General features: G+C 60.7%; 1 protein-coding gene across 35 annotated transcripts in view; it reads right to left on the reverse strand.

Moving 5' to 3' along the window:
* Positions 1–25,923, reverse strand: part of SRCIN1 (SRC kinase signaling inhibitor 1) — a 65,072-nt gene extending 39,149 nt beyond the window's left edge. For 10 of the 35 annotated variants that reach the window (XM_058284119.2, XM_058284128.2, XM_058284121.2 and 7 more), the window contains exons 1-3: positions 24,675–24,913; positions 16,393–16,455; positions 1,442–1,743 (exon numbers count right to left, since the gene is read on the reverse strand). In XM_058284119.2, the coding sequence (XP_058140102.1) occupies positions 1,442–1,743; positions 16,393–16,455; positions 24,675–24,807 (498 nt within the window). In that variant the 5' untranslated portion in view covers positions 24,808–24,913. Of the gene's footprint in view, positions 1–1,441; positions 1,744–16,392; positions 16,456–24,674; positions 25,057–25,849 lie in introns of those variants that run through there. The other 25 variants (XM_058284133.2, XM_058284132.2, XM_058284127.2 and 22 more) reach the window with 18 other exon arrangements.
* Positions 25,924–26,342: the final 419 nt, after the last annotated feature.

Consider the following 26,342-nt stretch of genomic DNA (forward strand, 5'->3'; position numbering starts at 1 on the left):
CCTAGCCACCACCATCTGGCCCCACTTTTCCCATCTGCCCCCACCCCTCCCTCTGTCTCCCACCCAGAGCCTTCTGCTCCACCCAGCCAGGGGGACCGCTGTGCCATTCCCCAAGTAGACTCAGCCCCAAGTCCACACAGCACCCCCTCCTCACCACCTAAAATGGCATCCTCTCCTCTCAGTGCCCATGCAAACCCTCCCCATCCTTCTCAGCCTAGCTAGCAAGGCTTTCCTGAGCAGGCCAGCCCACCACCCCTCCTCTGCGCCCCTTCCCAGGCAAACTCAAGGTTAACCATCCTTTCTCCTCAGCTAGATCCCAGATGCCTCTGCCCCTGTTCCCAGGCCAGAGCACACAAAGGGAGCCCACTGGGATGGGACAGCAGGAGCCCCTGGCGGGGGGCTACATCTCCAGCAGCAGCTCTCCCTCAAACTGCCCTGGGCGCTGCTCGCAGCAGGACTCAGCAGCTGGGGAAAGCGCAAGAGCCAGGCAGAACCAGGGACGGGATCAGCGGGCAGGTCAGGCACCAAAAATGCCCCAGGCTGCCCCTGTTCCCTGAAGTGGGGGCAGGATGGGGCACTCCTCCCATTCCCAGTCACACCAGCAGTACCAGAAAAGGAGGCAGAGCAAGACAGGTGTGTGTCTTGGGCAGTACCCCAAGGCTTGATTGGAAGGCTGCTGATGGGATGTACGACCCTCCCCTCCCTTCTCCCAGAGCGATCAATGCCTGAGTCTCAGCAACCAACACGGGGCGACCAGCAAGGACCGCGACGGTGCGGGGCCAACAGCAGAAGCCTGGGCCCAAGAAAGAACCTTCCCAGGGGCAAGAAGGTCATGCTCGGCTGGAAAGAGGATTCAGAAGCCCAAGAATCTGGCAGAGGTTTAAAAGAGAGCAGAAGGAGCCAGGTCCTGGTCCAAAGGCAGCGGCCCTGTCTCCTCTCTAAGGCTTACTGGAGGCAGGAGAGAAATGAAAGCGCAGAGAGGAGAGGACTCTAGTTAAATGTCACACAGCACATCTTGGGGGGAGGAACAGGGGAGGAAGGAGGGGAAAGTTCTGGGCTCCCGTTCTTGCAGGCGCTGGGGACACATCGGATCCAGCCTACTGAAGCTCCCAAGGCCGGAGCCAGCCCAGCATCTCAACACCACTCCCGCATGGATGCTTGGGGTGGGGGGGGGCTCAGGATGATCAGAGCCCATAGCTGCCCCCTCGGCCTCCCCATCACTTTCTTGGCCTCAACACACACCTTCCTGTCTCTCCTCCCAAACAGCCAGAGTTGAAGAGGCTGGCCTCTCTCTGGCCAATTCCATGCCCCAAATTCCAGGACAGCAAGCAGAGGCCTGGAGCCCCGCTCCCCCAAAGCTCCAGTAAAGGCCACTCCCAGCTTTAGGTCTCTGCCGCCCATGCCTCCCTTAGAAGAACCCCTCCCCTGGCCCGGGGCTCACCTGCTCCCGCATCCTGTCCTGCTGGCCTCGCAGGGCCAGGGCGTGCTGGGGGTACTTGCTCTTCAGGTGGTCCATGAAGGCATCGCGCTTGCGGTCGGCATCCGCCTTCTGCAGCCCGCTGAGGGCCTCCAGGCTCTGGGCGGCGATCACCGTGTGCCTCCGCTCCGACGTGTGCACCAGCCCCACGTTGGAGAAGCGCCGGCCCCCGCCGCCCCCGCCGCCCCCGCTGCCCAGGGTCCGGTACTCCCGCGGGTACTCGGCATCGTCCGCAGACAGCATGGGGGGGCTGCTCCGCTCGGGATCTGCGAGAGGGGAGAGGGGGCACAGGAGGTCAAGGCTGGCTGGGCCCTGAGGCTGCCTGTACCCTAGAGGAGTCGCTGCAGGGCAGGGCCAGGCCTACGCGTGGGGTGCGGGAGGGGGACACTGTGGGGGAGGCGGAGGCTGCTGGTCTCAATGGGGAGGAGACAGAAATGAACCTTGTGCTCCAAGGAAGGGGTATGGAGGAGGGCAGGAGCTGGCCTCTTCCTCATCCTCTGGTGGGTTGGGGGGGATTGTGAGGCAAAGGGAGGGTAGTAGAAGGAGAGCTGAGAGTCCTGGACGCCTCTCCTCCTCCTTCCTAAAGACAGAGGGGGCTCTTCTTCTAGAATCTTCCTGAAGGACAGGACAGGAGCCTTTGCTGTCTTCCTTTTGAGGCCATCCTCTAAGGAGAAGTTGGGGCCTACGCTGCTTCCCTCGGATGAGCATGTCCAAGACACTTGTCCTACAGGCTGGGGTTGGCTGGGAAAGGGGCCAGGGCGAGAGCATGCGGGGTGCAGTGATGGCAAAGTCCACACCCGGGGCTCCCCGAGGACATGGAGGGCTAGGGTCTGAGCAGTGGGGCTCCCTCACTTCTCCCTCCCCAAAGACAGACAGATGGACGGACAGGAGAGGCTGGGCACAGCGAGGACAGTGAGAGATGGCTTGGGGACAGACTCAAAGGAGGAAGGAAGCAGACAGAACAGCTCAAGGCGTCCCCCGGGACCACGCTCTTGCCAGCCTCCCCTTCCAACACACACACAAGCTCAAGACCTGTAAGGCACACACAGAGGACAAAGGACAGTACGGAGGAAGCAAAAAGAAGAAAAGGCCGGGGGTTGAGGTCCCCAAGCAGAACTCCGAATCCCATCCCCAAACGCCCACCCAGCCCTGGCACCTGACCTCCCAGATCCTCAGCCTCAGTGACCTTCCCCCAGCTCAGCAGAGCCGCTCTGCCTGGGGATGGGGGGAGTTGCTGGGACCCCACCTCAGCCAGATTGCTGGGCACAAAGCGTAGATCTGCCTTTCCCCATCCCAAGAGTTCACCCCCACTGGGAGACAAACAGACCCCCGGCACACCCTCAGCCCCACAATCCTCCAGCCCCAAAGCTGCACGCCTCTAAACGTAGCCTAGCACAGGGGGCACAGGCACCACAGCAGAGGTCCGCTCACACGGCCTCGCGGCCTGACACGCTGGGGCTCCTCACAGGGCAACTTGGGGCCAAAGGAGGGGAAGGTGGGAATTCCAGGACCCCGTTAGGTTCCATCTGGCCCCCGCTCAGGCTGCCTCCTCCCTCCACACATGCCCTGCCCAGCCACCGGAGGGAAGAGATTCCACCACATCTCAGGAAACAGCCCAGCACCCACACACTCCGCCCTGGGCTAAGGCCTAGGCACCCAAGATGACCCAGCACCTCCCGCTAAAGCCCAGGGAAGAACAGCTCCCGGGGGGTGGCTCTGCAGCTTACAGCAGCTTCCCAGCATCCCTGCCGGGTGGGTCTTAGTCTGGGCGCCATTTCAGAGATGGCACAACCGAGGCCCAGAGAAATCCAGGGGCTTCCAGAAGCCACAGTGAGTGGTGGAGGCCAGATTCCACCCCAGTCACTTTTAGGTCCATGGCACCCCTCTCCCCCACCAACTTTCCCTCACTGGGTGACGACTGTGGCGTGGGCTGACAGCACCACACGTGTGCACCCCCACCACAGTCACTGCCCTGGGCTGTGCTCCCCAGAGTGTGGTCCAGGTACACAAGCAATGATTCTGGGAGGACTGTTTGATATTTTACTAGTCATACCTTTATTTCCAAGAAGATAAGGAAAAACTCTAACTGGAAGGTCCGATTTCATGGATATTGTCTCTGATTAGGTTTCCTCTTAAGTAAATTTATTTAAGTTCAAAGTTAAATTTAAAAATTTGAGCTAATGAAGGGCAAACAGTGCGCCGATGTGGGGGAAATTCGTGAGGCTGGCCCTTGGCGGGGGGAGGCTGGGAGTCTCTTCACCTGGCCCAGTCCCTGCCCTTGCGGAGCTTGTGGCGCCCGGCGTGGGGTGGCCAGTGAGTGTGGCTGAAAGGGCCTGACCTGAATAACACACCCAGGAGCAGGAGCGGCGGGTCTGCGTGTTCTGAGCCCTGGAGAAACAGCCTCAACCAGAGGCAGGGGGATGCCCACCGTGACCCTCAGCCTCCCTCCTCCACTTGCCCACACCGTGAGCTGGAGGTCTGCAACCCCATCTGGTACAGCTGGACAGGAGGGTGGCCTCCAGGACCAGGAGCACCGGACACCCCCCATTCCCCTCTTGGCCCCAGGCCAGGGCAGACTCTGTCCCCGGTCTTTCTGCTGGAACCCTGGCTCCAAAATGCGGCCCCAGCCCTGCCTCCGCCAAAGGGACCCCTCCCATGGTGCCAGGCAGCCTGGTTCCTCATGCCCTCACGGGACTCAGGGCCCACCGGGGTGCCACTGGGCACGTGCCCAGTTCTCATCTTCACGCTGGCCCTCCTGGGCCCGGAGGAGTTGCTCACCGCCCCCCCCCCCCACCTTCTTCCATAGCTCCTGGGAAAGATCACAGTATGTCAGGGACAAACGAGGGGTGTGCGGAGGTCCAGGGGCTCACCAGGCCCTCATAGATAGATTAAAGGGGGCCGAGGCAGGGCTCACCCAACCTGCGAGGGGCCTGGCAGGGGTCCCTGCCACTAGAGCAGGCAGCAGCTAGGGCGAGGAGAGGAGCCCGGTGCTTGCAGCCCCGCTTTACGACTGCAGTCCCATCAGTCTCCCTGGTTGGTTGGCAGAGGGGTGGGGGCTGCAGCGCAGGCTGAGGAGCAGGGCATCTGGAGGTCACTGTCCCTGCTCCTTGAGGTCAGGGCTCACCCCTCAGATGCCCAGGCGTGGGGGGAGGGGAGCATCAGGGCTGAGGAAGGACCTAGACACTGGCGGGTAGCTGCGAGAGGCGAGTGCCGTGATATGGGGAAATTTGTGAAGACGGGCCCTTGGCTGGGTAAGGATGGGACTCTAGGCCCCTCTCTCACTGGCCCCAGGGGCTCAGGCAGGTTTTGTTTATTTGAGCCAGTCCCAGGCACTTGAAGTCACAGGTTTAGGAGAAAGAACCCAAGACACCAGCTCTGGCACCTTCCCCAGTGACCCCAGGCTGGCCGATCGTTGAGTCTTTCTGTCAACAAGTCACTCCCTGCTCTGAGCCTGCAGGTACTAATCTGTAAAATGGGGAAGCTGCTCCTGGGTGGAGAGTGAGAAGCTGGCAAGGCAATGCTGAATTAAAGATGGAGCAGGTCATTCTGAATTAAAGATGTTCCCAGCAAGTAGGCTTGTTGGCCTCTAGCAGGACGAGCAGCTCTGGCCCTCCCCAGGCTGAGCAGCCCGGTGGAAAGCTACCTGATCGATCGATTCCAATCTAGCAAGCAGCAGGATCATGCCCCAGCCTGCCCTGAACAGATCGGTGCTTCCAGTTCAGCTGCAGGGAGGGAGGGCAGGGGTCTGGGCAGGGGTCTTAGGGAGTGACACGGGGACTGAACAAGCAGACAAGCAGAGGCAGGGAACTCTGGGTGGAGGGGGAAGGTGGGGAGGCCCTGGAGGGAGAGTGGGGAGCAGAGCTTGGGTTCAGTGGGGTCTAGGGATGGGGTTTGGGGGCGCTGGAGAGAGAAGGGGGACCAGAGGGTTTCCGTCTATCCAAGGACCTTCAGTGTGCAAAGTCGACTGTAATTTTTGAATCAGAGATTCCAGCTACAGAGAAGATGCCTGAAACTGATGAAACGCAGCTCAAAATGAGGGAGAAGAAGGGAGTGGGGAAAGGGGGGACACCCCCTGATCCACAGCTCAGACTTCCCAGCCTGGGAAATGGGGAAGGCGAAAGTGGTCGAGGCTGGGGTGTCGGAGAAGCAGTGGGTGCCCCCCAGTGGCCATGTGAGGATAAAGGCGCAGGTGCTCCGAAAGAGCCACGTTATTTGTTCCTACAACTCCAAATTCCACATTTATTTATGGGCTTGATTTATTTTTATCCCCCACGGCATTCTTTTACATGAGATCACTGTAACTCATGATGGGAATTAAGATCCCAAAGTTTTAGTGACACAATCTCACAGGCCATCAAGCCCTTTTCCACCTGGCATCTGCCCCAGATGTCCCTTCTCCTCTGCTCTTGTTGCTGGGCAGCATTCACACGTGACACCATCTTCGGAGGAAGAGGAGGGGGTCGGAGAGAGAGGGAGGGAGGGGGATGAGAGATGGGGAGAAGGACGAGGGAAGAGCAAAGTGAGGGAGAGAGACAAAATAACTCCCTGGGGCCCCTGCAGGGAGGCCTCCCTGCTCCAACCCCAAGCCCAGGGCTGGAGCTCAGGGCCCTGGTTTCCTCGCCCCGCAGAGGCTGGACAGTCTCTGCCCTGGGGACCTGCGAGGCTGTCACAGGTGTGCCCCCTTGAACCCTGGCCCTGGTGGAGAGTGGGGCAGGAAGTGCTGAGGGCGGAGGCACCAGCTCGGGGAGCCCACAGGGCCAGGGCTGGATGCCAGCGAGGCCTGAGGGCAGGGCAGGGGGAAGGGTGCGGGGTGGTGGAAGGTGGAGGCCTGTGCAGGCCCGGAAACACCCTGCCTACACGCAAACACTCAAACGCACAAGCGCCAGGCTCCCCCAGCACCACCCTCTACAGCCACCGCAAGAGAAGCCCAAGTCACCCAGGAGGAGCCCCGAGGCAGCTGCCACCACCAATTGTGCCCGACAACTCCATCCTGCTGGGTGGCTGCTGCAGCCGCTGGGCACACTGTGCCGGAGGTCAGAGGCCAGAGGACAAAGGTCAGGGGACCAGTGACATCTCAAGCTTGGCAAAGGCTCTGGGACCTGCACCAGGTGAGGGGACCCCTGGCCCTCTCAGGAAGGGACCGGCCTCTCTGTTTTGGGGTGCCCCTGCCGCTGTGCCCCTCCTCTGCATCCCTGGGTCTGTGAGCCCTTGGAGCAGGAGCCTGTCTGTGTCTGTGTCTGTTTTCTAAAACCATCTTTTCCGCCCCACACCACAGCAACCAAAGTCATTTTCCGGACAATTGCCTTTCTGTAAACATTCCTGTGTAATGTCCCCCCAAATTGCTAATGCCCAGCGTCCTGTTGAGTCTCCCTGTCACTCCAACAACAGCCTCAGAGATTGGGGCGGGGGAAGGGCTGTACGGAGGGGAGGGGGTCTTTGGGCTGAGACGTAGAGGCAGGTCAGACCTAGCTCCTGGCACAGCCCGGGGTGGCCCAGACCTTCCCCCCCCCCCCCCCGCCCCATGGCAGGTCACCTCAGAGCCTGCGTGGGCTGGGAGAGAAGACGAGGAAAGGGAGGCGCACCCCTGGGAGGGGGGGCTGGGATGGGTCCTTGGAGAGGACTAGGGAGGAAAGGGGCTGGTGGGAAAGCATGGGGGAGATGATCAGGCAATAACGATGACTCTCTGGTGGCTGGAGGCTGGAAGCAGGCATACAGGTGGGAAGAGGCCACCTCTCAAGGTGAACCCTGCCCGCTACTGGGCACTGCTGTTCTGGGGAGGGGGTGGGCAAGGCAAGAGGGTGTCAGAGGCAGGGTGGTCCTTGGCTGGTGACACGCGGGATGCCTACTTCCCAACTCCCCAACAGAACCACTTCAGGAAGGTTTGGGGAGGGCGGATTCCACTCAGCACAGCAGGGGAAACAGAGCCAGGGAGGTTGAGTGATTTATCCAGGGTCTCGGGATAGAGGTAGTGTGGGGAGGGGGCCTAGGTCTGTGCCCTTGACCCCATGGTCTCCCCCCACCCCAAGCCCAGGGAGCCCTGCTGCCGCCCCCAGCCCCCAGGGAAGCTGGGCGTCCACTTGGGTGGGGTGGGGCAGGAGAGCCCGGAGGGAGGCCGGGCAGGGTCACCGCATCGTGCAGGCAGAAACACACAAACCAATTTGCGCAGATTTAAAACTCACGGAAGGCCACTTGGCTGGTAACGGAGTGGAGTCAGAATCTAATTAAAGGGCAGCCTCAGGGCTGGGGGGGTGAGAGCACCTAGTAGGAGGAGCTGCGTAAACACGCAGTGGGGGCTGCTCCTGCTCCCGGAGGACCTTCTGGGACTTTCCCCAGAGAGAGAGAGTTGGGTCCCCTGGGAATGGGGTGCCTGAGCCAGAAGCTTCCTCTGCCAGCGCTTCCTTTGCGCCCATCCCTAGGCTGACTCTGCCCACTTGCTCAGCCCCCCAGGGCAGGGCCCATGTCTTCCCCTCAGACTAGGGGCCCCCCAGGACAAAGCCTCGTCTCCTCCCTCAGGCTGGGTGCTCCTCAAGGGCAGGGCCCTTGTCTCCTTCCTGCCAGGGCCGGGGTAGGGCCTTGTTTACCTAATGAGATCGGGGCTCCCTGGGGGCCAGCCCGCATCTCCTCTGTCCTGGTGGTAGGGGCCCCTCCCCCTAGACGGGGTGGTCTTTCAGGACAGAATCAGGGGGATAAGGAGACCCACAAGCCACCTCGGGAGTGGGGTGGGGACCCAGGCACAGGAAAGATGCCAGCTTTGGCCTCAGTGCCATCCCTGCCAGCCCCTGGCGCCGTTGGCTGCGGAGTCCTCTTGCTCCCATCCCCCGGGGCCACTCCCACCCAGGCTGGCCCCCTCCACCCCTGGAGGGGGGCCCCCAGCTCCTGCCTCTTAGGCAGGGAGGCTGAAGTCTCTGAGACAGCTCCCTGCTTACCCCTGCCTGATTCTTGAAACCCACTTTCTCTCTCTCCAGCTAAATGCTTTCATGGGAAGGAGACTGAGACCAGAGAGCACCTCAAATCTCTCATTTAGGAGCCAGGGGCACAGGCAGAAATGGCACCCCGGCATCCTGGCCCCCAGGGACAAGGATTTTTCCACCCCATTATGCCGCTTCCCAGGAAGCAACAGTCAGGGGAGCCATTCTCCAGGCCAGAGGCCCCCAAGGGAACAGATTAACAAGCTCTTAGGAGGGGTCAGCAGCACAGCAGAAAATGCCACGCCGCCCTTGGCCCAGAATAGAGAAGAGCCGTGGGTCACCGCCTGGTGACACCCCCAGACGCACAGAAGTCACATCCCCCTGTGGTGCCCCAACCCCACTCCTCAGAGAAGCCACTGCTTTGCGAGTCCCCTCCTTGCAAAAGGACCAAAACTCCAGATATATACCCTCCCTCTTCTCCCCAACCCCCCCCCACACACACATACACAGAGCAGGGAAAAGCTACAGCGACACCAAAAATCACGAAATTTGGGAGAAAGAACTCTGTTCAAACCCTGTTCTGCCAGTAACTAGTGTGACCTTGAGCAGATCAGCCATCCCTCTGAGCCTCATTCCTCTCATTTGTAGGTAGGTTGGAAGGAAGGAAGGGAGGGAGGGAGAAAGAGAAAGAAAGAGAGAAAGAAACCAAACAAAAAATCCTGATAAGGCGTTCAGGTTGTGCACTGCACAAAGGCACCCAGCCAAGGAAGTAAGAGGGGCCGGTTCATCCCTGATCTATCCCTTTGCCTGATTTCTTTTTACTCCATTGTCAGAATTTTATCAGACCTGGACTGTGGGGTTTTGTTTTCTGGCTAGTAATGGAGATCTGGCTAATTGGCTTCCCGGGGAAGGGAGCTGGTAGAGATGCCAAGGGGAGCCTGTCTCGCCCAGCCTGAAGCCGGAGCTGGAAACCCTGGCAATGGCCCTGGAATGTGCCCACACGGTGCCGGGGTTGAGGCGCTGACTCCTGCGTGGCCTCTCTGCCGCTGGCGCCCAGGGAAGGTCCTGTTAGCTCGGCGTCTCCTTGGAGAGGCTGCCACGAGGAACACGGGCAGAGGGAGGGGAGGGTGGCAGGCACCCGTCCTCCCAGCTCTGCCCCCACTCCCAGGAGGCCGCCACAGCGCCCTCTCCCCAAGGGGCACTCCAGCCTGGGGGTGCCCTGCCTGGGGCAGCGGGTATGGGCAAAGGGACTTCTCTCTACCCCTGAAGCTGCCTGAGCTGAAGGCGCCCCCAGGCTGTGCTCAGCGACTCAGCAGCCGGGCGGGGAGGAGCACGGGGCAGGCATCTCCCCAGCCTGTTGGAAGTGAGGGGCACAGCCCCAGCCCTCCCCCCGCCTCACCAAGGAAGAGTTGTCCACACCAAGCGGTCGCGGGTATGGCACCCCCTCAGCGGCACCTCCCCTGGCACAGCTTTCAAAGGGCCACAGCCCTTCCTAGGGGGTCTTTGTCCAGCCCCACGATGCCAGCACCCAGGCAGTCCCTCAACCCCCAGGATGACCAGGCTCCCAGCCCCCAAGATCCCAAGCACACGCTCAGTCGCCTGGGCACACACTTGCACACACTCATGCTCCGCTCTCACACCCGGGCCCCGCGGCCCCGCCCAGGTGCCCGGCACATGCCACCAACATGTGCCCAGTCACCAGCTGCCTCAGCTGCACCCAAGCAGGCATCAGCACACAGAGGGGCACACCCGCGCCCCACCAGGACTGGAGTCACCGCACAGATGCTGCCCTGCCATCTTAGACGCCACCTGGACACACAGTGCGCCATGCCCGTACACACACTTCACGTGCATTTGAGACCCCCAGAGAGGGTTGCAGTGCTCTGGGGGGGGGGCCTCCCCAAAGTGCCACAATCATGTATCTCCAGCTTGAGGAGAAGGACAGTGGGCACGCCCTTTTGCCCATTCTGAGTCCAGCTGCACCTCCTCAGGGAGGCGACTCCCACAGCTTTCCCCTTCCTTCTTTGCCAAGTTCAGGGTTTCCTTGCTGAAGTGTTTGGATTCCACTTTGTGCCCAGTGACCTCAAAGTCACCCCACCCTGCCCAGGACTTCACCATCGAGGCAATGCCAATGCCTGAAATGCTCCTTCCCCGGCTGCTCGCCTCCCCCGCCAGGGCCAGGGGGCCCCAGCTGCCACGGCTGCTGAAGGATGAAGGTCAGGGCCGCTGGCCTCCCAGGCTCAGCCTCACGGGTTAATTACGCCACAGCCCTGCCAGCCGACTGAGAGCAAACAGCCACGGCTGCATCCCAGCGTGCTCTCCCTCCAGGGACGCCAAGGTTAGTGTCCGGAAGGATGAGGGTGGGGAGGAGGGGGCCTGCAGCAGGCGAGAGGAGACTGTAAGTCTCCTGCCTGGCCTGGGTCCCAGCAGACCTGAGAAGCAGGGACCAGTCAGATACCAGGGGCATCTTGTGGGAGTTCTCTCTGTTGTCTGGCCTGAACCCTCACCTCAGAGCAGACCCTGGGAAGACAGAACACAGGCTGGAAGGCGGGGGAGAAATAAACCATCTCCCCTTCCATCCACCAAAGATTCGAAGACTCCGACCTTTTCTTAATTAAATCCTCCCATCCATCTTGAGTGATGAGGTTCGAACACAGCACCAGGCCTGCCAGATCCCGAGGGAAATGCTACCACTGCTGATGACAACCCACTCACATTCCGGACAGTTTCAAAGGCTCTTAAAGTCACTATTCGTTCCATTCTCACAGTCACCTTATGAGGTTGCTCTCACCCTTCGACAAGTGAGGAAACAGACTCAGGGAGGGGGTGATGGTCCGAGGTCACAGAGTTGATAAATGGAGGCACCCAATCATAACCAGGGGCTCCCGGCCTCTTTGCTCCTCTTTCCCCTCCACCCCAAAGCCCCTTGGGCATCCTGTCCAAGGGGCTCAGGACCACGTCATCCCTGAGTCTTCATCCACCCACCAGGCCAGAGTCGCCCACGTGCCCCTGCCTTCCATCTCTCCAAGTCCCTAAGAAGGGAAGCCTCCAGCAGTCCTCCCCGCGGCCCGGAGACCCCAACCTGGTCCTCTTGAGGGAGCCCTCACACTAGAAAGAGCCACAGGGAACCTGCTCCCCAGGATGGGGAGGGGGCTGGAGATCACAGGGTGGAGGAGGAGCAGGGAACAGCTGCCTCGGGGCTGGAGACGCCCAGGCTGGAAGAGGGGACCCCCAGTCTTGAAAGAACATCAAGGGGTCTATCACAGCCCTCTTCTCACGCCCCCCTGAGTACAAAGTCCTCCCACTTCTGCCACAAACTGCAGAGACTAGAGAACTGCGAGTCCCCCTCTGTTTCAGGATTCCATCCAGCTGGGGCGTGGATACCCCCCAAGATGGAGAACTCATTATATCCCAGGCACCAGTCCTCTTGAGGTGCCCCTCCTTTCTTAACCTGAGCTACAGTCTGTGTCTGGGGTCCCGCAGCATGACCTCTCCCTTCAGAACCCAGATCTTCCCCCCTGAGCCCAACGGCTCAGGTCCCTCCTTGTGTGGCCCAGTTTCTAGTCCCCCAGCGGTCAAAGCTGCCCTCTGTGGGCATCCACTGCCCTTCTTAGCTGGTGGCCTTTGGAACGGCTCCAATGGTCCAGGTGAGGTCTGAGCAGCGCAGGTGACACCTCGCTGCTTCTGCTACTCAGACGCCCACGCATCTGAAGTCCCCAGAAGAGGCGACCTTCTCCGGTCCTTAGTGTGGCTGCCACAGAAAACGAATGCCCCCAGCACAAGAGCCCTGTTCTGGGACCAGGAGGCTCCTTCCTTGCTTCCTGGTCCTAACTCTCGGCCTCCGCTGACCTCGGGCTTCAGCTGCCAGGCGGACTCCTCTTGCCTGGAAGAGATGACTTTCCTGGTCAAGCCTGCTGTACCTGCCTGCTCCTTCCAGACACTTCCACCTGCTCTCTGGGGTCTGGCCTTGCTATTGGGACTCAAGGGGTCTGTGCTGGGTCCTAGCTCCTCCCACCAGCTACGCTCCCCACAGCGCTGCCTGCAAGGCAGGGCTGGCCTCCACACCCATGAGGGCGTGCCAAGGGGCCTGGGTGGGTAGCCTGCTCTGCCTGTAATTCTCTGGCTAGTGGCCTGAGGCCCTGGATGTCTCCCGTCCAGCGGCCAGCCGTCTCAGGGGGATGCCCGGCCACTCTGAGAACTGGAAAACCACAAGCCACATGATAATATCTGGTGCATGTTAACCACACAGTGCTTCCTCCTTGCTAACCTACTTCCTCCTCCCTAGTAATGACCCTGCCCTGCTGCCAGAGGCTTGAAAGGAGAGGCTGCCCCACCCCCCCGCTGCTTCCTTGCGCCGTCCCCCAAGCCCGCATCCCATGCTCATGTGGTGGCTAATTCTGGCATCTCATCAGACAATAATTACGGGGGAATCAGCAGTGCTGTCATCTCCGCAGCTCAGCACCTGTCACCACGCTGCCATCCCCAGGCTGCCGGGATGGGACCGGAAGCTGGAGGAGGAGGGGTGCACTGGGGTGAGGGGTGCCTGCTCCCTCACTGCCTCTGCAGCCCTCACCTCCTTCCACCCTACCTCCCCACAAGGTGTGCAGTGCACTTTACCTGGGTGGCCACTAGCAGCGCGAATGCTCCGTGACCCCAGGCAAGTACTGACACGCATGTGTCATGTGTCACACGAACACACACCCATGGCCAAACAGCAGGTGGAAGGACACAGAAGACCAAGTCTCAAATCTCACTTTAGCCACTTCCCACTCGTGACCTTGAACAAATTATTTTACTTTTGTGGGCCTCAGTTTCTCCAAAGGCAAAGTGATGAGAATAGTGCCTACCTTGGGAGGATGGGAAAAAGTAAGGTATGTAAAGTTCCTAGCACAGTGCCTGGCACATGTCTGGTCATGTATTCACTCAACAAACAATGAGTACACCCCAACTATGTGCTGGGCGATGTGAGGATGCCAAGAGAATTGAATCATGGTCTAGGAAGGATCACGCCGGGCCCACACTGGGGCACAGGCATTTTGTTTGGCTAGTGATATTTTGTTTTGTTTCTTTGAATTTTAAAACCTTTAAGGAGCACATTTACCCTTCTCTTCTCCACAGTCCCCACCATTCCCTATTGTCCTCACCCACTGCTTCACTTGTTTTCCTGCCCCTAAGAACAAATGTGGACTAGTAGGCTCAGTTATGTACAGACCTGATGACTGTTAGAGGAAGAGCACGCTAAGAGCTGTTAAAGATTTAACAACCATACGGGAGTGTGAGGGATGAGCCCAAAGGTGGTCAGGGAGGAGCTGGCCAAGGAAGGGCAGATATAGGAGATCCTGGAGGGAGGGTGCTCCCAGCAGAGGGACTGCAGGGGACAAGGCCAGGCCTGATGGAAGCTGGTGAGACCCCCATCGGGCTACAGCAGAAGTGTCAGGAGGCCCTTCCTGATGCCGGATCTCCAGGTCCCCAGGCTGCTACCCCATTCCCTCTCATCGTACCTCCTAGAGCAGTTTCCTAGGTGAGCCTCGGTGGCACTGTAATATAAGACACCACCTCCCCGTGCCTCGCCACCAAGCAGCTCCTGCTGTCACAGCCAAGTCCTAAGTCACTTCCCTGCCTCCATGTGTCCTTTCCCCAAGGCGGGGATGAGAACAGCCAGAAGCGAAAAGAGGTCGGAAAACATGCATCTCTCATGTCCAATCCTCGTCCTCTCTCACCACCCGCCTCCCCCGCTGGAAATGGGGCTGGGGAAGAAGGCGGAGATGACCCCCAGTGTCATTTGTCAATGGCACAAATCATGGAGGATCCCTGCTTGCGGGAGTGTGGAAAGTGAGGTGAAGGTATAGCACGCTACATGCAGCATGAGAGACTGAGGCTAGACCCAAGAAAGGCTTCAGGTGCAGAGCATAGTGGAAGGAGAGGGCGTGGGGCTGAGGCCTGGCCTCCTGGTGCCGGGATTGCCGGCGTCACCTTGGGTACTTAACCCCTCTGGCCTGTCTCCTCTGAAAGCAGAGGCAAGAGCATCGGGCTCGCAGGATTAAATGAACTAAGGCACGGACAGAGCTTAACTCAGTAGCAGCTCCCCACGAGCACTCAATAACTACCGGTCATGAGAATTTTCATTATACCAGTCATGGGCTTTTTGCCCCCCCAAACTCAGCAACCATTAAATAAGCCTTCCGCAACCTCGTTTTCCCAACGCCTGCAGAGGGGACACCTAGGTCTCTTCCGACCGAAACCAGAGTCCACCACGAGGAGCCGACCCTGCCGTGGCCACCAGCACGGTGGCCTCTGCGCCCCGATGATCATGCACACACTATGCATCCCAATCAACCTACACAGCGCTTTACCCAGCCCACCAGCTTGCTATTCCACCCCGAGCGGTAAAGCAGGTTGCTTCCCCATTTTACAGATGGAGAATGCAAGGCTTGGAGGGTATTCCAGCAGAGAGTGGACCAAAGAGGAGAGCACACAGGCCCCTGCTACAGGTCCTGCCCAGGCCCCCTCCCCGGCTCCCGTAACCCCGCCCCAGGGGCTGAGCCTCAGCGCCTCTAGCTCCTCTGCTCTCTCTATGGGGAAGGGGGCAGAGCAGGGAGGGCTGTGGTCGCAAGTCGGCTCCTGCCTTCTCCTTCTCCAGCAGCAGCCGCGGAGGGGGAGGGAAAGGAGCAGCCAGCATCATCGCTGCTCTTTTAGGAAAACGGTAATTTTAATTAAGAGGCAGACAAACGAGCACTCTGCAGATTGTCTCCGAGCAAAGTTATTAAAAAGCCATCACCATCACGGCGGCGGCAGCGGCAAGGAGGGCTGCCTCCCCCAGCCGCCCGCCCAGATTGGGGTTGAAGCATCGGAGGAGAGAATTGGAGAGGGGCTGGAGCCAAGGGGGAGATTCTGCAGCCCCTCTCCTTTGGAGGGGGCAAGACAGCACCCAGAAGTACCCAGGCGGCCTGCCCCACCTGGGGAAGAGATGGGGACAAATAGAGAGGCAGTGCCTGCAGGCTCCTGACATGCTGCTGCTCTCCTTCTACTTGTCTCAACAACCTGATAGGTGTTCTTGTCTCGTTTTACAGGTGAGAAGAGAGAAAGTGGCTTGTCCAAGGCCTCACAGCGGCCTGGGCTCCCTGAGGCTCTTGGAAGCAGGCTCAGCACTGGCCCAGCAACGCAGCGCCCCCAGGGACTAGGGCGCAGTCACTGCTTCCTTGAGGGGGGTGCCTGCAGAGTGGCGGGACACTCAACAGGGAAAAACACAAAGGACCTGTCAGCAGAGGGAGCAGGGGTGGGCAGGGGCATCTGGACAGAAAGCCATCTCCCGGGGTGGTGACAGGCACTGGACAGTCAGCTGGCCAGGCCACAGCCAGAGGTCCCCACAGCTGGTAAATTCAGCCAACCCCTTAAGCCTTATGTGCTGGTCAGTTAAGCAGAAAGGGCAGGAAGCTTACCTGTCTCCGTCAGTTATTGACTCCTGAGCTAGCCCAGTGCCTGGCACAGAGAAGGTGCTCAATAAATCTTTACTGAATGAATGAATCAGTAAAAGATTGAATAAATGAAATGGGCCCAAGATTTCAAGTGCCTACACACTAAACAAATCCGCATTGACCTTGGCCGCAGTCTCACCTCCTCCCACTCCTCACCGTCGGGCCAAGGCTGGCACATGGGCTTCTTCCCACAAGAGGGGCCCCTTGCTCCAGACCCCCCTTTCCCCAGGCCGCCAGCCCCCTTGACAGACTACCTGGAGGCGTCGCAGTTCCCCAACCCAGGCAGCACACGAATGGACATGCACACGTGCTCACACGCACACACTCACATGCACACGCGTGCGTACGCAGACACATTCTCTGCCAGGCAAAGGGCCCTCCCCAGAGCCAGTTCTCTGTCGTCCCCTCCCCTGGCAAAGGCCTGGGCCCACCAGGGACGGCCCCCTCCCCCGGTTCTGGCCCTCCTGGCTGGGGAGGGGTGTCTGGCTAAGGAGGTGGCGCGCGGGTGGGGGCCTCCCTCCTGCTTACTAACCTGGAGACTTTAAACAGAGGGAACAGAGTCCTGGAGGCTTCCCTCCCGCTGCACGCTGGAGCCCTGGGTGAGGGACAGGAAAGGAGGAAAGTCGTGAATGAACGCCCAGAGCGACTGCTGGGCGGGGGGGGAGCAGAGGAGAGGAGAGAGGAGGCGGGTGCGGCCAGGCTCCCGAAGCAGGAGCGCTGGGGGCAGGGGCTCTGCGCCCTGGGCGAGCGGGGGCTGAGAAGACAGAATCCGGGGGGCTGTCCCTGGGAGGGTCACTGGGGCCTGCGGGGCAGGCAGGATAGAGAGGGGGCGTGGGAGGAAGAGCAGGGGCCGAGGGAGCAGAGACACCGGTGGGAGACAGACAGGAGGACAGACAGCAGGACGACACAGAAAACACAGGGTCCCCAGAATGGGATCCCCAGGACAGACGGCCAACAAGCCAGGCCTGACTTTCCTCCCAGGCATGGGGGCAGACCCTACCCGGCTGCCCAGGAGAGGACCCAGGACAGCACCTCAGAGGCCCGTCTGCCTCCCAGCCCAGGTCACTTCGTTCTGGAAGGTTGGTGGGTTCCAAGGCAGGGGCCTGTCGTCACTGCTCTGCCGACAACCCTCTGCCAGCCCAAGAGACCCTCGTCTGCTCCCCCACCCACACTAACCCCGAGGGAGTCCCCCTCCCGCCCGCCCTCCTGGCTGCGGCAGAGGACACAGAGGCCTTTCACACAGTCCCACTGCACTGGGAGGCCCCCTCCCCGGCTTCTCCACCCACCCATCCCCCAAACTGTCATGGCAGGCGCCCCTTCAGTGGCCTGTCAAGCCTGTGCTCCACTCATCCTGCAGGGAAGTCCTTTCAAAATCTACTCTATCTCCCTCATGCTGCAATGCTCGTCTAGTGCCTTTTGTACCCTGGGGCGTGGGGGTCATCGAGACCGGTCCTGCTTGGAGAGACTGTGACCCGGACACCCTCCCCGGGGCTGGCTCAGCCCAATCCGTACCCACATCACGTCTGGCTGCAAGTGTTCTCAGAGCTCCCTGCCAATCTTGTGGTGCCAATTTTCCCACCGATTACCCAAGATGCAGGCATCCCACGGAGAAACAGCTGCTGTACCCAGATGTTGGGACATTACAGGGGGGAAGGAATCAAGAATGCTCACTAAATGCCCCTAGCTCTGGAGGGCTTCCTGGATGAAGCGAGCCGAGTGGGGGGTGGAGGAGCGCGGTAGCACAGGGTGGGGGCTTAAGCCCTGAGCTTTCCTCTCGCCTCGAGCCCTAAGCTGCAGCTCCACCGGCCCAGCCCCAGGATCCGGGTTGTGGACGTGCAAGTCTCAGTTCCAAAAGTCTGAAGACGTTTTCTCCTGCGCGACCCTTCCTCCACGGAGGGCTGACCTCCGTTCAATCACTCCAGCTGACAGTGAGCAGGAGGATAGAGCCAGGGCAACTACTCCTTATGGAATGTTTACAAGGCGCCCGGAGCTGTGCCTAGATTACCTCACCGAGTGCTGCTACCCATCCTGTGAGCAAGCTACTATTGTCACTTTCAATTTACAGATGAGGAAACAAGTGAGCAACGTGCCCAAAGCCACACAGCGAGTGAGTGGCGTGGCCGGAACTCTATCCCAGATCTGACTCCAGAGCTTGAGCACTTGCCCATGAGTTAAACTGCCTCCTATCCATCTTCTCCCATTCAGTCCACTCTGGGAAGTTCTGCCCAAAATCTGATCTCTTTCCATCCCATGCTCCGGCATAAACTATTTCCTAAGATAGAAGAGGAGGCCTCTCTTCAGCCTCTTCTCACCTTGTCTTAAGGGGGGAGGCAGATGATTCTATCCTCAGGCGGCTAGATGGAGCAGAGGTCAGGGTGGAGGGGCTGTGGAGGTGCCAGGCTCAGGACGGGTAGGAGCCAAGCTTCCCTAAGCTCCATTTTTAGGTGGCCTCTGACTTGCCAGGGCCCCATTCTTGCCTCTCCTACGGCCTTCATGGGTGAGGTTTCCGGAGGTCTCTCAAAAGCATCTTTTTGCTTTACTACCCAGGAACCCCCACAGCAGCCAGGTGGGGAGGGCCTGAAAGGTCTGCGGGTCAGCAAAGCGAGAGGCTGTGTCGTCACCGCCTCTCCCTCGGAACCCTAACTTTGAACTTGGAAGGGGACTGAGGACAGGGGTGAGAGACTCATCAGGCCAAACTGGTCGTGGCTTGGGGGTGAACCGCACAGGGGACAGGGCCCAGGGAAGGAGGCAGAGTTTCCGGCAGTGTCTGCAAGGGTGTCAGTGAGCCATGGAATGCCTTTCCAGCGAAGCTGACGTGGGATCATTAATTCTTTCCCAATGAGGCAGATGCTGGTGCTCAGGGTGACGCCAAGATGCCTGCTGTGTCTGCAATTATCACACACCCTGGGTGGGGGGGGACACAGGACACTCCTCCCCTCACACTGCACAGGGCCTCTCTGTGACATCTCTGGGCCTGAAGTCCCTCAGTGGATTCCTGGGTCTGGGGACTCCGGCATGCTCTGTAGCTGGGGTACCAAAGAAGCCCCTGGGAGGAGGATGCTTGCAGAGGTGAGGAAGGCATGTGAAGACCTAACTCCTTCCCAGTCTTACAGTACTCCATTCCAGGATATGCACACAACCCGGCCAGGTGGCTGAGGCTTTCAGGAACCCGGAATAGGTTGTGGGGCTCTGAAGGACAGGAGGGCAGAGCCTCGGTGGGGAAAAATATGGACTGGATTACAGTCCCCGGATGGAATGGAGTGTGGCAAAGCCAGTTCTGCTGGGGTGGGATGACAATGGTGAGCTTATGATTCAGACAATAGCTAAATCCTCCAGCCACTACCTTACCTGTCCCCTGGCCTGGGAGGACAGATTAAGGTAAGGTGTGCCTTCAGAGCAGGAGGGCTGTTGGTAGGGCAGGGGTTGAGGTGGGGTGGGGAAGATGGGATGCCAGTATTCTCTTAGACCAAATCTCCATTTTTCCTGGATTAGCCAGAACAGGGAAATTTTCTCCTTACCCTCCATGTGAGAAGGCTCATATTATCTTATCCCAGGGGAGAGGAAGTGGGTAGAAACTGTGACAGCTGGAAGGAACCTCAGAGATCTTCTAGGTCTGCCCTCTTCTCACACCAAGGACACCGGAGACCAGAGAGGGCAATGAAGACCAGAGAGGACAAACACTTACCCAAGGCCACACAGCAACGGGGGAGGCTGGCGGCCCTTCACCTGTCTGCCCAGGGGTATCCCAGAGGATTTTACCTGCCCCCTTCTCTCCCCTAGCAAAACTGGACCCCTCCCCATCATGGTCCCTGCGCTCTGCCAACCCAGCAGCCACAAGGGGTGAAAATAGATCTACAAAGCTCCTGAGGGTGACCCGAAGGTCATCTCAAAAGTCATGCTGACCAGTCCCCTGCCCCGCTTCCCGCAGCCTACGCAGGCTCAAACACCTAACATTTGAGGGGAAAGGCACGAACCCCCCTCCAGAGCTGCCCGCCGTGGAGTGCCCCCCCATCACACCCCGGGAGGCTCTTCCTCCTGTCTACCCTCAACTCCTTCTGCTGTGGCATCGCCTGGTTCCTCTCCAGCTGTCCTGCGCAGAGACGGGGGACGGGCAGAAGAGCTGTTTGCCCACCCCCACAGCCAGCAGAGAAGATGAAGGCAGGGTGTCCCTGGAGGCTGGGCCCTGAGCCCAGGGCTGCTGCGGGGTGGGGGTGAGGTGGGGGGAATGTCTGAGTGTGGGAGAAACAGCTCTTCTGGGACTGTCCCTCCAATTCCTCATTCCCTGCAAAACCCTAAATCTCAGGGCTACGGGAGGTCTTCTCCAGGTTCGGAGATGCCTGCCCCCTTCCCCATACCATTTCCAGCGTTTCCTATACGGCAGGCACAATACTGGGCATTCTCGTCACTAGCCCATTGAATCTGCACACAATTGCACAGTCAGAAGCTGATCAACGCCCTGGGATAGTCCTTCCTTCCCTGTCCCTCTTCCTCCTTTTCCTCTGGCCCAACCCTTCTGGCTGGTGGATTTAGTATTTTTGTTCCTGTCTTCAGAGATTCTCACCCTGACTCAGTGACCCCACATTACCTTCTCCAGACTGCCAAGCTTCAGCCCAGCCTGGGCTATATTGGGGTTGGGAGGAGGGTCCAAGGCAGGCCTGGGGCTGGGCCTGGGGCACTGCCCTATGCCACACAGCGAGGACCCAGCAGACAGCAGCGGGGGAGGCCCTGGGGGCTGGGCTGGCAGAGCAGCTGGCTCTCCCTCCCTGGTGATGTCTGTGATCCCTGGGGGCTGGGGGCCCCACCGGAGGTGTGGTGAGCAGGCAGGGCCCCCAAAGCAACAGCCTAGCCCTCTCTCTAGCCCAAGTTCCAACCCACACCACCCCAGAGGAGGGCCTCAGATCCGGCTATGTTCCTGGCATCCAGAGGGTGCTCAGGCCCTGGGAAAGGATGAGGGAGACCCCAAGCCCCTCTAACGGTCGGAGGATCAGGCCTCAGTGGGGTGTCACATACACCACCATTGCCACCACTAACTTGGGGGAATTTGCACACGGCTTCCCAGTTTGAGCCTTCGGGCAGGAGTGACAGGGGCAGGGAGTCCCTCCACTAGGGCCACCCCAGAGGACCAGGGTCCTGCCCCCAGCATGGCCAGAACTTAGAGGCCAGACTCCTCAGGGAATGCTCTGGCCTCAGTTTCCACTCCTCTGAGAAATGCAAGCAGTGGAATCGTGGGCCAATGGGCAGGGGAGTCGGGATGGAGGGTGGGACTCTGGTCTCTGGTGTGGGCGGCACCCTCCTCCCGAAGCCGGCACCATTAATATATGCAAAGCATATGCAAATCACCCAGAAGAGAGACACCACCTCGTTGGAATGTCAGAACTAGAAGGGACCTTGGAGGTCATCCAGCCCATTGCCCCCTCATTTCACAGGTGAGCAAAGAGGCCGGCGCTGGGGAGGGACTAGCTCAAGGGCACGCAGACTTTTGGGCGCTGAGGAAGGAACAGAAGCAGGTCCCTTGGCTCAGTCTGATGCTCTTTCCACGACACTCTCGTCTTTCTTACAGGGGGCTTACAGCATAGCAGAGGGGGCGCAAAGGCTGGGGTGGAGACCCTGGTGGGAGACGGGGTTGAGAGGCTCCTGGACCCCTCCCTTCCCAGCTCTGAGCCTGGGGATGGTCTGGCAGTGTGAGGGAACAGTGGTGCTGGGGACCGCGGGTGGCCAAGGGGTGGAAGGGCTGATGCTGGAGACTTTGGTGAGAATCAGTCGGCTCCGGCGGAGGACCTGAGCAAGCTAACTGGAGTGTCTGAGCAGAGGAGAAAGAGCCCAATGTCAGAGCAAGGTGCCCGCTGCGGTGCGGGGAAGGGGACAGCCGCCCTCGCTGCACACACATGCACACACACACACCCCTGAGTGCTTCACGGCCCCCTTCTGCCTGGACTCTGATAACCATGGCACCTGACAGACCATAATATTCAACCCAGGGCCATCCCTTCCACGGCAGCAGCGGCCAAACCTCCGTCTCTTAACTTGGCTTCTCAACCTTACCGAGAGTCCTAGAAAGCAGGACCAATGCTGGGGAAAGGAAGACAGATGGGAGGGGCAGACGGAGAGCGACAAGGAGAGACTAAGAAGCAGAGGCGGGAGCTGGGCGGGGAGAGGAGAAAGGGCAGAGCAGGAGAAACTGAGGGCAGGAGAAAGGAGACTGGGGAGCAGAAAGTGGGGAGATCCAGCAGCAGAGAGGAGAGAAGGGGAGAGGGCAAGAGGTGAAGCTGAGGGGCTAGAATGGGGGTGATGGCGGGCCAGGGAAAAGGGGAGACCGAGGGGCGAGGAGAGGGCTGTGGGGAGCAGCAGGGCAGCGGGGAGGGCTCCGGAGGCCAAAGGGCAGGCCCTAGCTCACGCCTCGGTCCTGGAGGACGACCTGGAGCCCGGGTGTTGGTCTTGGGCACGGGAGCCCTGGCACCAGGGCCCGAAGCCGTATGGTGGGAATCAGGGGCCATGCCTCGCCCCTCTGCCCACCTCCCCAGCAACTCCCCCAGCTGCCAGGAAATCAGCCCTCCCTCCTCTGCTGCCTCCCTCCCTCCCTCCCTCAGGGCAGGCAGGCGCTGCTTCCCAGCCAAATCCAAAGCCTTCATCTCCGCTTTTCAGAGCTTGGAATGAAAGAAGGGGAAGCGAGTGCAGCCCTCAAACCCGCTGACAGCCAGATTTTTATTATCTTTGCTCGAATGGGCCCTGGGAAGCCAACGAGGGATTCTTCAAAGAGCGTCTGAGTGGCTCATTGAAGACTGCACCTGCACCGGCCCACCCACCGCAGGCAGCCAGGGGCTTGGGGGTGGGGGGTGGGGCACGACCTGTCCTCCACCCGTCACCAAGCCCGGAGACCAGAGTCCAGGCTGCCAGGGGACTCCCCATCTGCACCTGTGCCCAGGCAGGGGCCCCTGACGGGGTCAGGATCAGGGAGACGGGCTCCAAGGCCAGCCCCAAGCCAGCTGGGCCTCCGAGGCCATCTTAGTCCCTCTCTGGGCCTTGAGGACACACACGAAGGGAGAAATCAGATCTCCTTCCCAGGACTTGGAGGAGATAAGCGTTGGCATTCCTCGAAAGAGAGGCTTCTAGGGCAAGGCATGGGTTCTTCCCCTGTACTCCCTACCTGCCCTGGCAGGCCAGGCCCCCTCGACAGCCTCCTGACTCCCCTGGGCAGGCTTCCTCCCAACCACAGCTGCCTCCCGGTCCCACCCCCAGGTGGGATGACAGGATGGGAGACAGGACCGTTCATCCTCCAGTATCCCAAATGTAGCTCCTTCAGTTCAGTTCCTCAACCCTGTCTTCCTTCTCTCCCCAAGACCTAACCTGGGGGGTGGGGGCTAAAAGCAGACTGCCTCCTCCCTCCCCAGCACTTCCTGGGCCGGGATTTTGGCATGGAATGCCAAGATTGGCACTGGACAGGGAATGCCAAGGTTGGCAGCCGTACCGCCCCCACCCCCCAGCTCTGACCACACCGTGGCGATCGATGCCCGCAGCCAAAGAGGGGATCAATGGTTCTAATTAAACCCCTTTTCCTGGGTGGGTCCCTGGCCAGAGAGCAAGCGAGCATCAAAGAGGCCCCACATCCCAGCGTCCATCCCTGCACCCTGTTCATCTTGAAGGAGCCTGGAACCCAGTAGGATTGGCCATGAGGACCCCGTGAAGGTCTCTGTGCCTGCATGAGGCACGGAGACAAGCAGAGGAGCAGGGTGGACGCCTGGGGGGGGCAGGCCTCCAAAGGGCTCATTCCCAGGGACCTGTCCCCGCCTAGAGCCTCCTCTCCACTCAGCACTGCCTGAGGACCACAGCTTCCTCTTCCAGACGCCCGGAGTGGTGGAAGCCAGATGGGTGACCTGTACCTCCGTCCCAACCCTGGGGGTCATCCCCGAGAAGGGGCCATCACGGAAAGGGCGGAAGGAGCAGGGCGGGGGTGGGGAGCACTGGACAAAGGCCCTCTTGTCCCCAAGGCAGGGTGGCAGAAAGCCAGGGCAAAGCCTTTGCACTTGCTGCCAATGGTGCCTGGGTGCCAGGCAGTCTGGGTGGGGAGCTGGGAGGGTTTTCTTCTTGGGACCCCTCCCCTTATGCCCAGAGCCCTCTCCCCATCCCTTGCTTCGCCACCAGGCGACCAGCTAAGCATCCTCGGCGCCAACAGTTCTCAGCCTGTCTGGGGCTCTCTTCCCTGTGTGATGGCTCAGATCTGACAGTTGCCCAGCGCGACCCCAACACCAACCAGCACACACACCATACCTGCCCCTGCAGACACACACACACACAATCACGCCAGAAACCACCACCCTTACAGTTGCCACCAATAACGACAGAGCCTTGCATTTTCAGATTGACAGTCTCCATCAAACGCAGCATCAGTTCTTTAAAACCAGCAAGAGGGATGGGGAAGGGAATGAGAGAAACTGAGGCATGGAGTGAGACAGCAAAGCATTGGCTCAAGGTCACCCAGATCAAGACACCCAAAGTCAGAAGAAGCTATCCTAACTACACCCCCCCCCCCAGCAAGAGTGCTCCAACCGCACCCAAAGAAGCATTCCGACCCACAAGCCTGGAAGCCTGCTCAGCCACTCTGCCTCCCAGCCCTCACCTCTCTCCCCTTCCCCCAAACAGTCATTCCTACATCCCATTCTGAAGGGCCTCCGCCAGGAACCCTCAGCTCTGGGGAACCCACTTCCCTTAAAGTTGAAGGGATGCGAGAGCTCCTGGTTCCGTAGTATTTGGGGAGGGGGACTGGGAAAGACAGCCCAAGACCCCCCTCCTTGCACACCCATCCCTGTTCCTGCTCACCTGGCTCACCTGGCTCCCCTCGGCCCCCGGGGTCCCTGGATCTGGCCTCCTCCCGGGGAGAGCGGGTTCTGCCCTCGGCTGTCCTCTCCCACCAGGCCAGGGCAAAGCGCCGGAGGCACTGCCAGGGCTGCATGGGGAGGTGTGGGGCGTGGGGGCACCCACTGGCAGCGGCACACGCCCCGCCAGGCCCTGCCAGCTGAACAGCGAGGCACCCGGCCGGCCCCCTCGGCTTCCACCAGCATCCTGCTGCCCCCACCGACAGGACTCAGAGCTGGCCCAGGAGCTTCTGACGTAGCAGGGGGGTGCGTGGGAGGGGAGGGGGGAACAAGTGCGCGTCCCCTCCCCAGCCCCGCCCTCTGCCCCTCAGTCTCCGGCAGTTCCTACCTCCTCACTCACCCTAAACGCCCTCCCCAGCTGGGGGCGCCCTCGCTGGCCCTCTGCAGGGGGAGGACTTAAGAGCAAATAGACCCTACCCCAGCCCCTCCCTCTCTTGGTCCCTCCCTACCCGCCGAGAGGAACCCGGAGCCGGTCCCCAGTTTCTACAATTGCTGCTGAGGCTCCGTGGTCCCCAGGGCTGAGGCCTCGAGGTGCCGGGAGGCGGGATGGGGGGGGAAGGGGGGAGCGCAGACCTGTCTCCTGGCAACACAGCCAACCCCAGGATGCATTCACTCTTCTTTCCCCGGGGGCTGGTGCAGAGGGGCCCACTGCCGCCACCCCAGGGCGCGCATCCCAGTCTGGGACCTGGGAAGGGAGAGGCCTTCCATGCCCCTGCCGCCTCTCGGTCCCCTCCCCCTGCATCCTTCTCTCCCTCCACCTCCGCTGGACCACTCCCCTCCCCCACTCTCCTCACCATCCCTCCCCACTCCTCTTCCTCCCACCTCCCTCCACACACACCCTTTTAAATTTTCACCCCCCCGGCCCGCCGCCCCCCACCCCCGCACCGCCAAGCCCTCCCCACCCGGGCTCCAGCTTCGCCAATCCCCTGGCCCCTCTCTGGTCCCATCACTCCCCTGGTCCAGGTCCTTCTCCCACGCCCGGCGCGCAGCGACCCCCAGCCCCCCCCCACCTGCGCCCCAAGCATCCCGAGCCCCTGCCGGCCGCCGCCTCCCGGACCCGGCCGCCGCCCCCGCCCCGCCCCCGGCCGAGGGGAAAACACACAAAGAAAACAGAAATACCTTTCCACTTAAGCATGGAGGCACATTAGGGAGGAGAGAGACAGGGACATGCCTTGGGACGGAGCGTTCCCCATCGGGCGGGGGCGCGGGGGGCGGGGCCCCGGGCCGGCCTGCCTGGCGCTCGCCCTGTCGCCGCCTCGCGGGCTCGTCGCTCGGCCCCAGCCCCGGGGCGCGGTGCCAGGCGGGCGGGCCGGGGGCGCGGGCCCCGCCGGGGTGGACCAGCTGGGAGGGCGCCGGCGGCCGGGAGTGTGGGTGCGCGCGCGCGCGGGCGGTGTCACCGAGTGTGCGAGAGCGAGTGTGTGTATGTGTGTGCGTGTGCGCGCGCGCGGGCCGGCGCGGGTGTGTCGCTGAGGGCGGGAGCGCGCGCGGCGCGGGCACGCGCCTGTGGCCGGAAACGTACAAAGGGCCCGCCCAGGGTGGCGGGGAGAGGGGGAGGGGAAGGGAGAGGAGGGGAGGGGGAGCCGCGCCTCCTCGCACCCTCCAGCAGCACCTC

The sequence above is a fragment of the Dasypus novemcinctus genome, chromosome 21 (assembly GCF_030445035.2).
Source record: "Dasypus novemcinctus isolate mDasNov1 chromosome 21, mDasNov1.1.hap2, whole genome shotgun sequence".
NCBI classification, from domain to species: domain Eukaryota; kingdom Metazoa; phylum Chordata; class Mammalia; order Cingulata; family Dasypodidae; genus Dasypus; species Dasypus novemcinctus.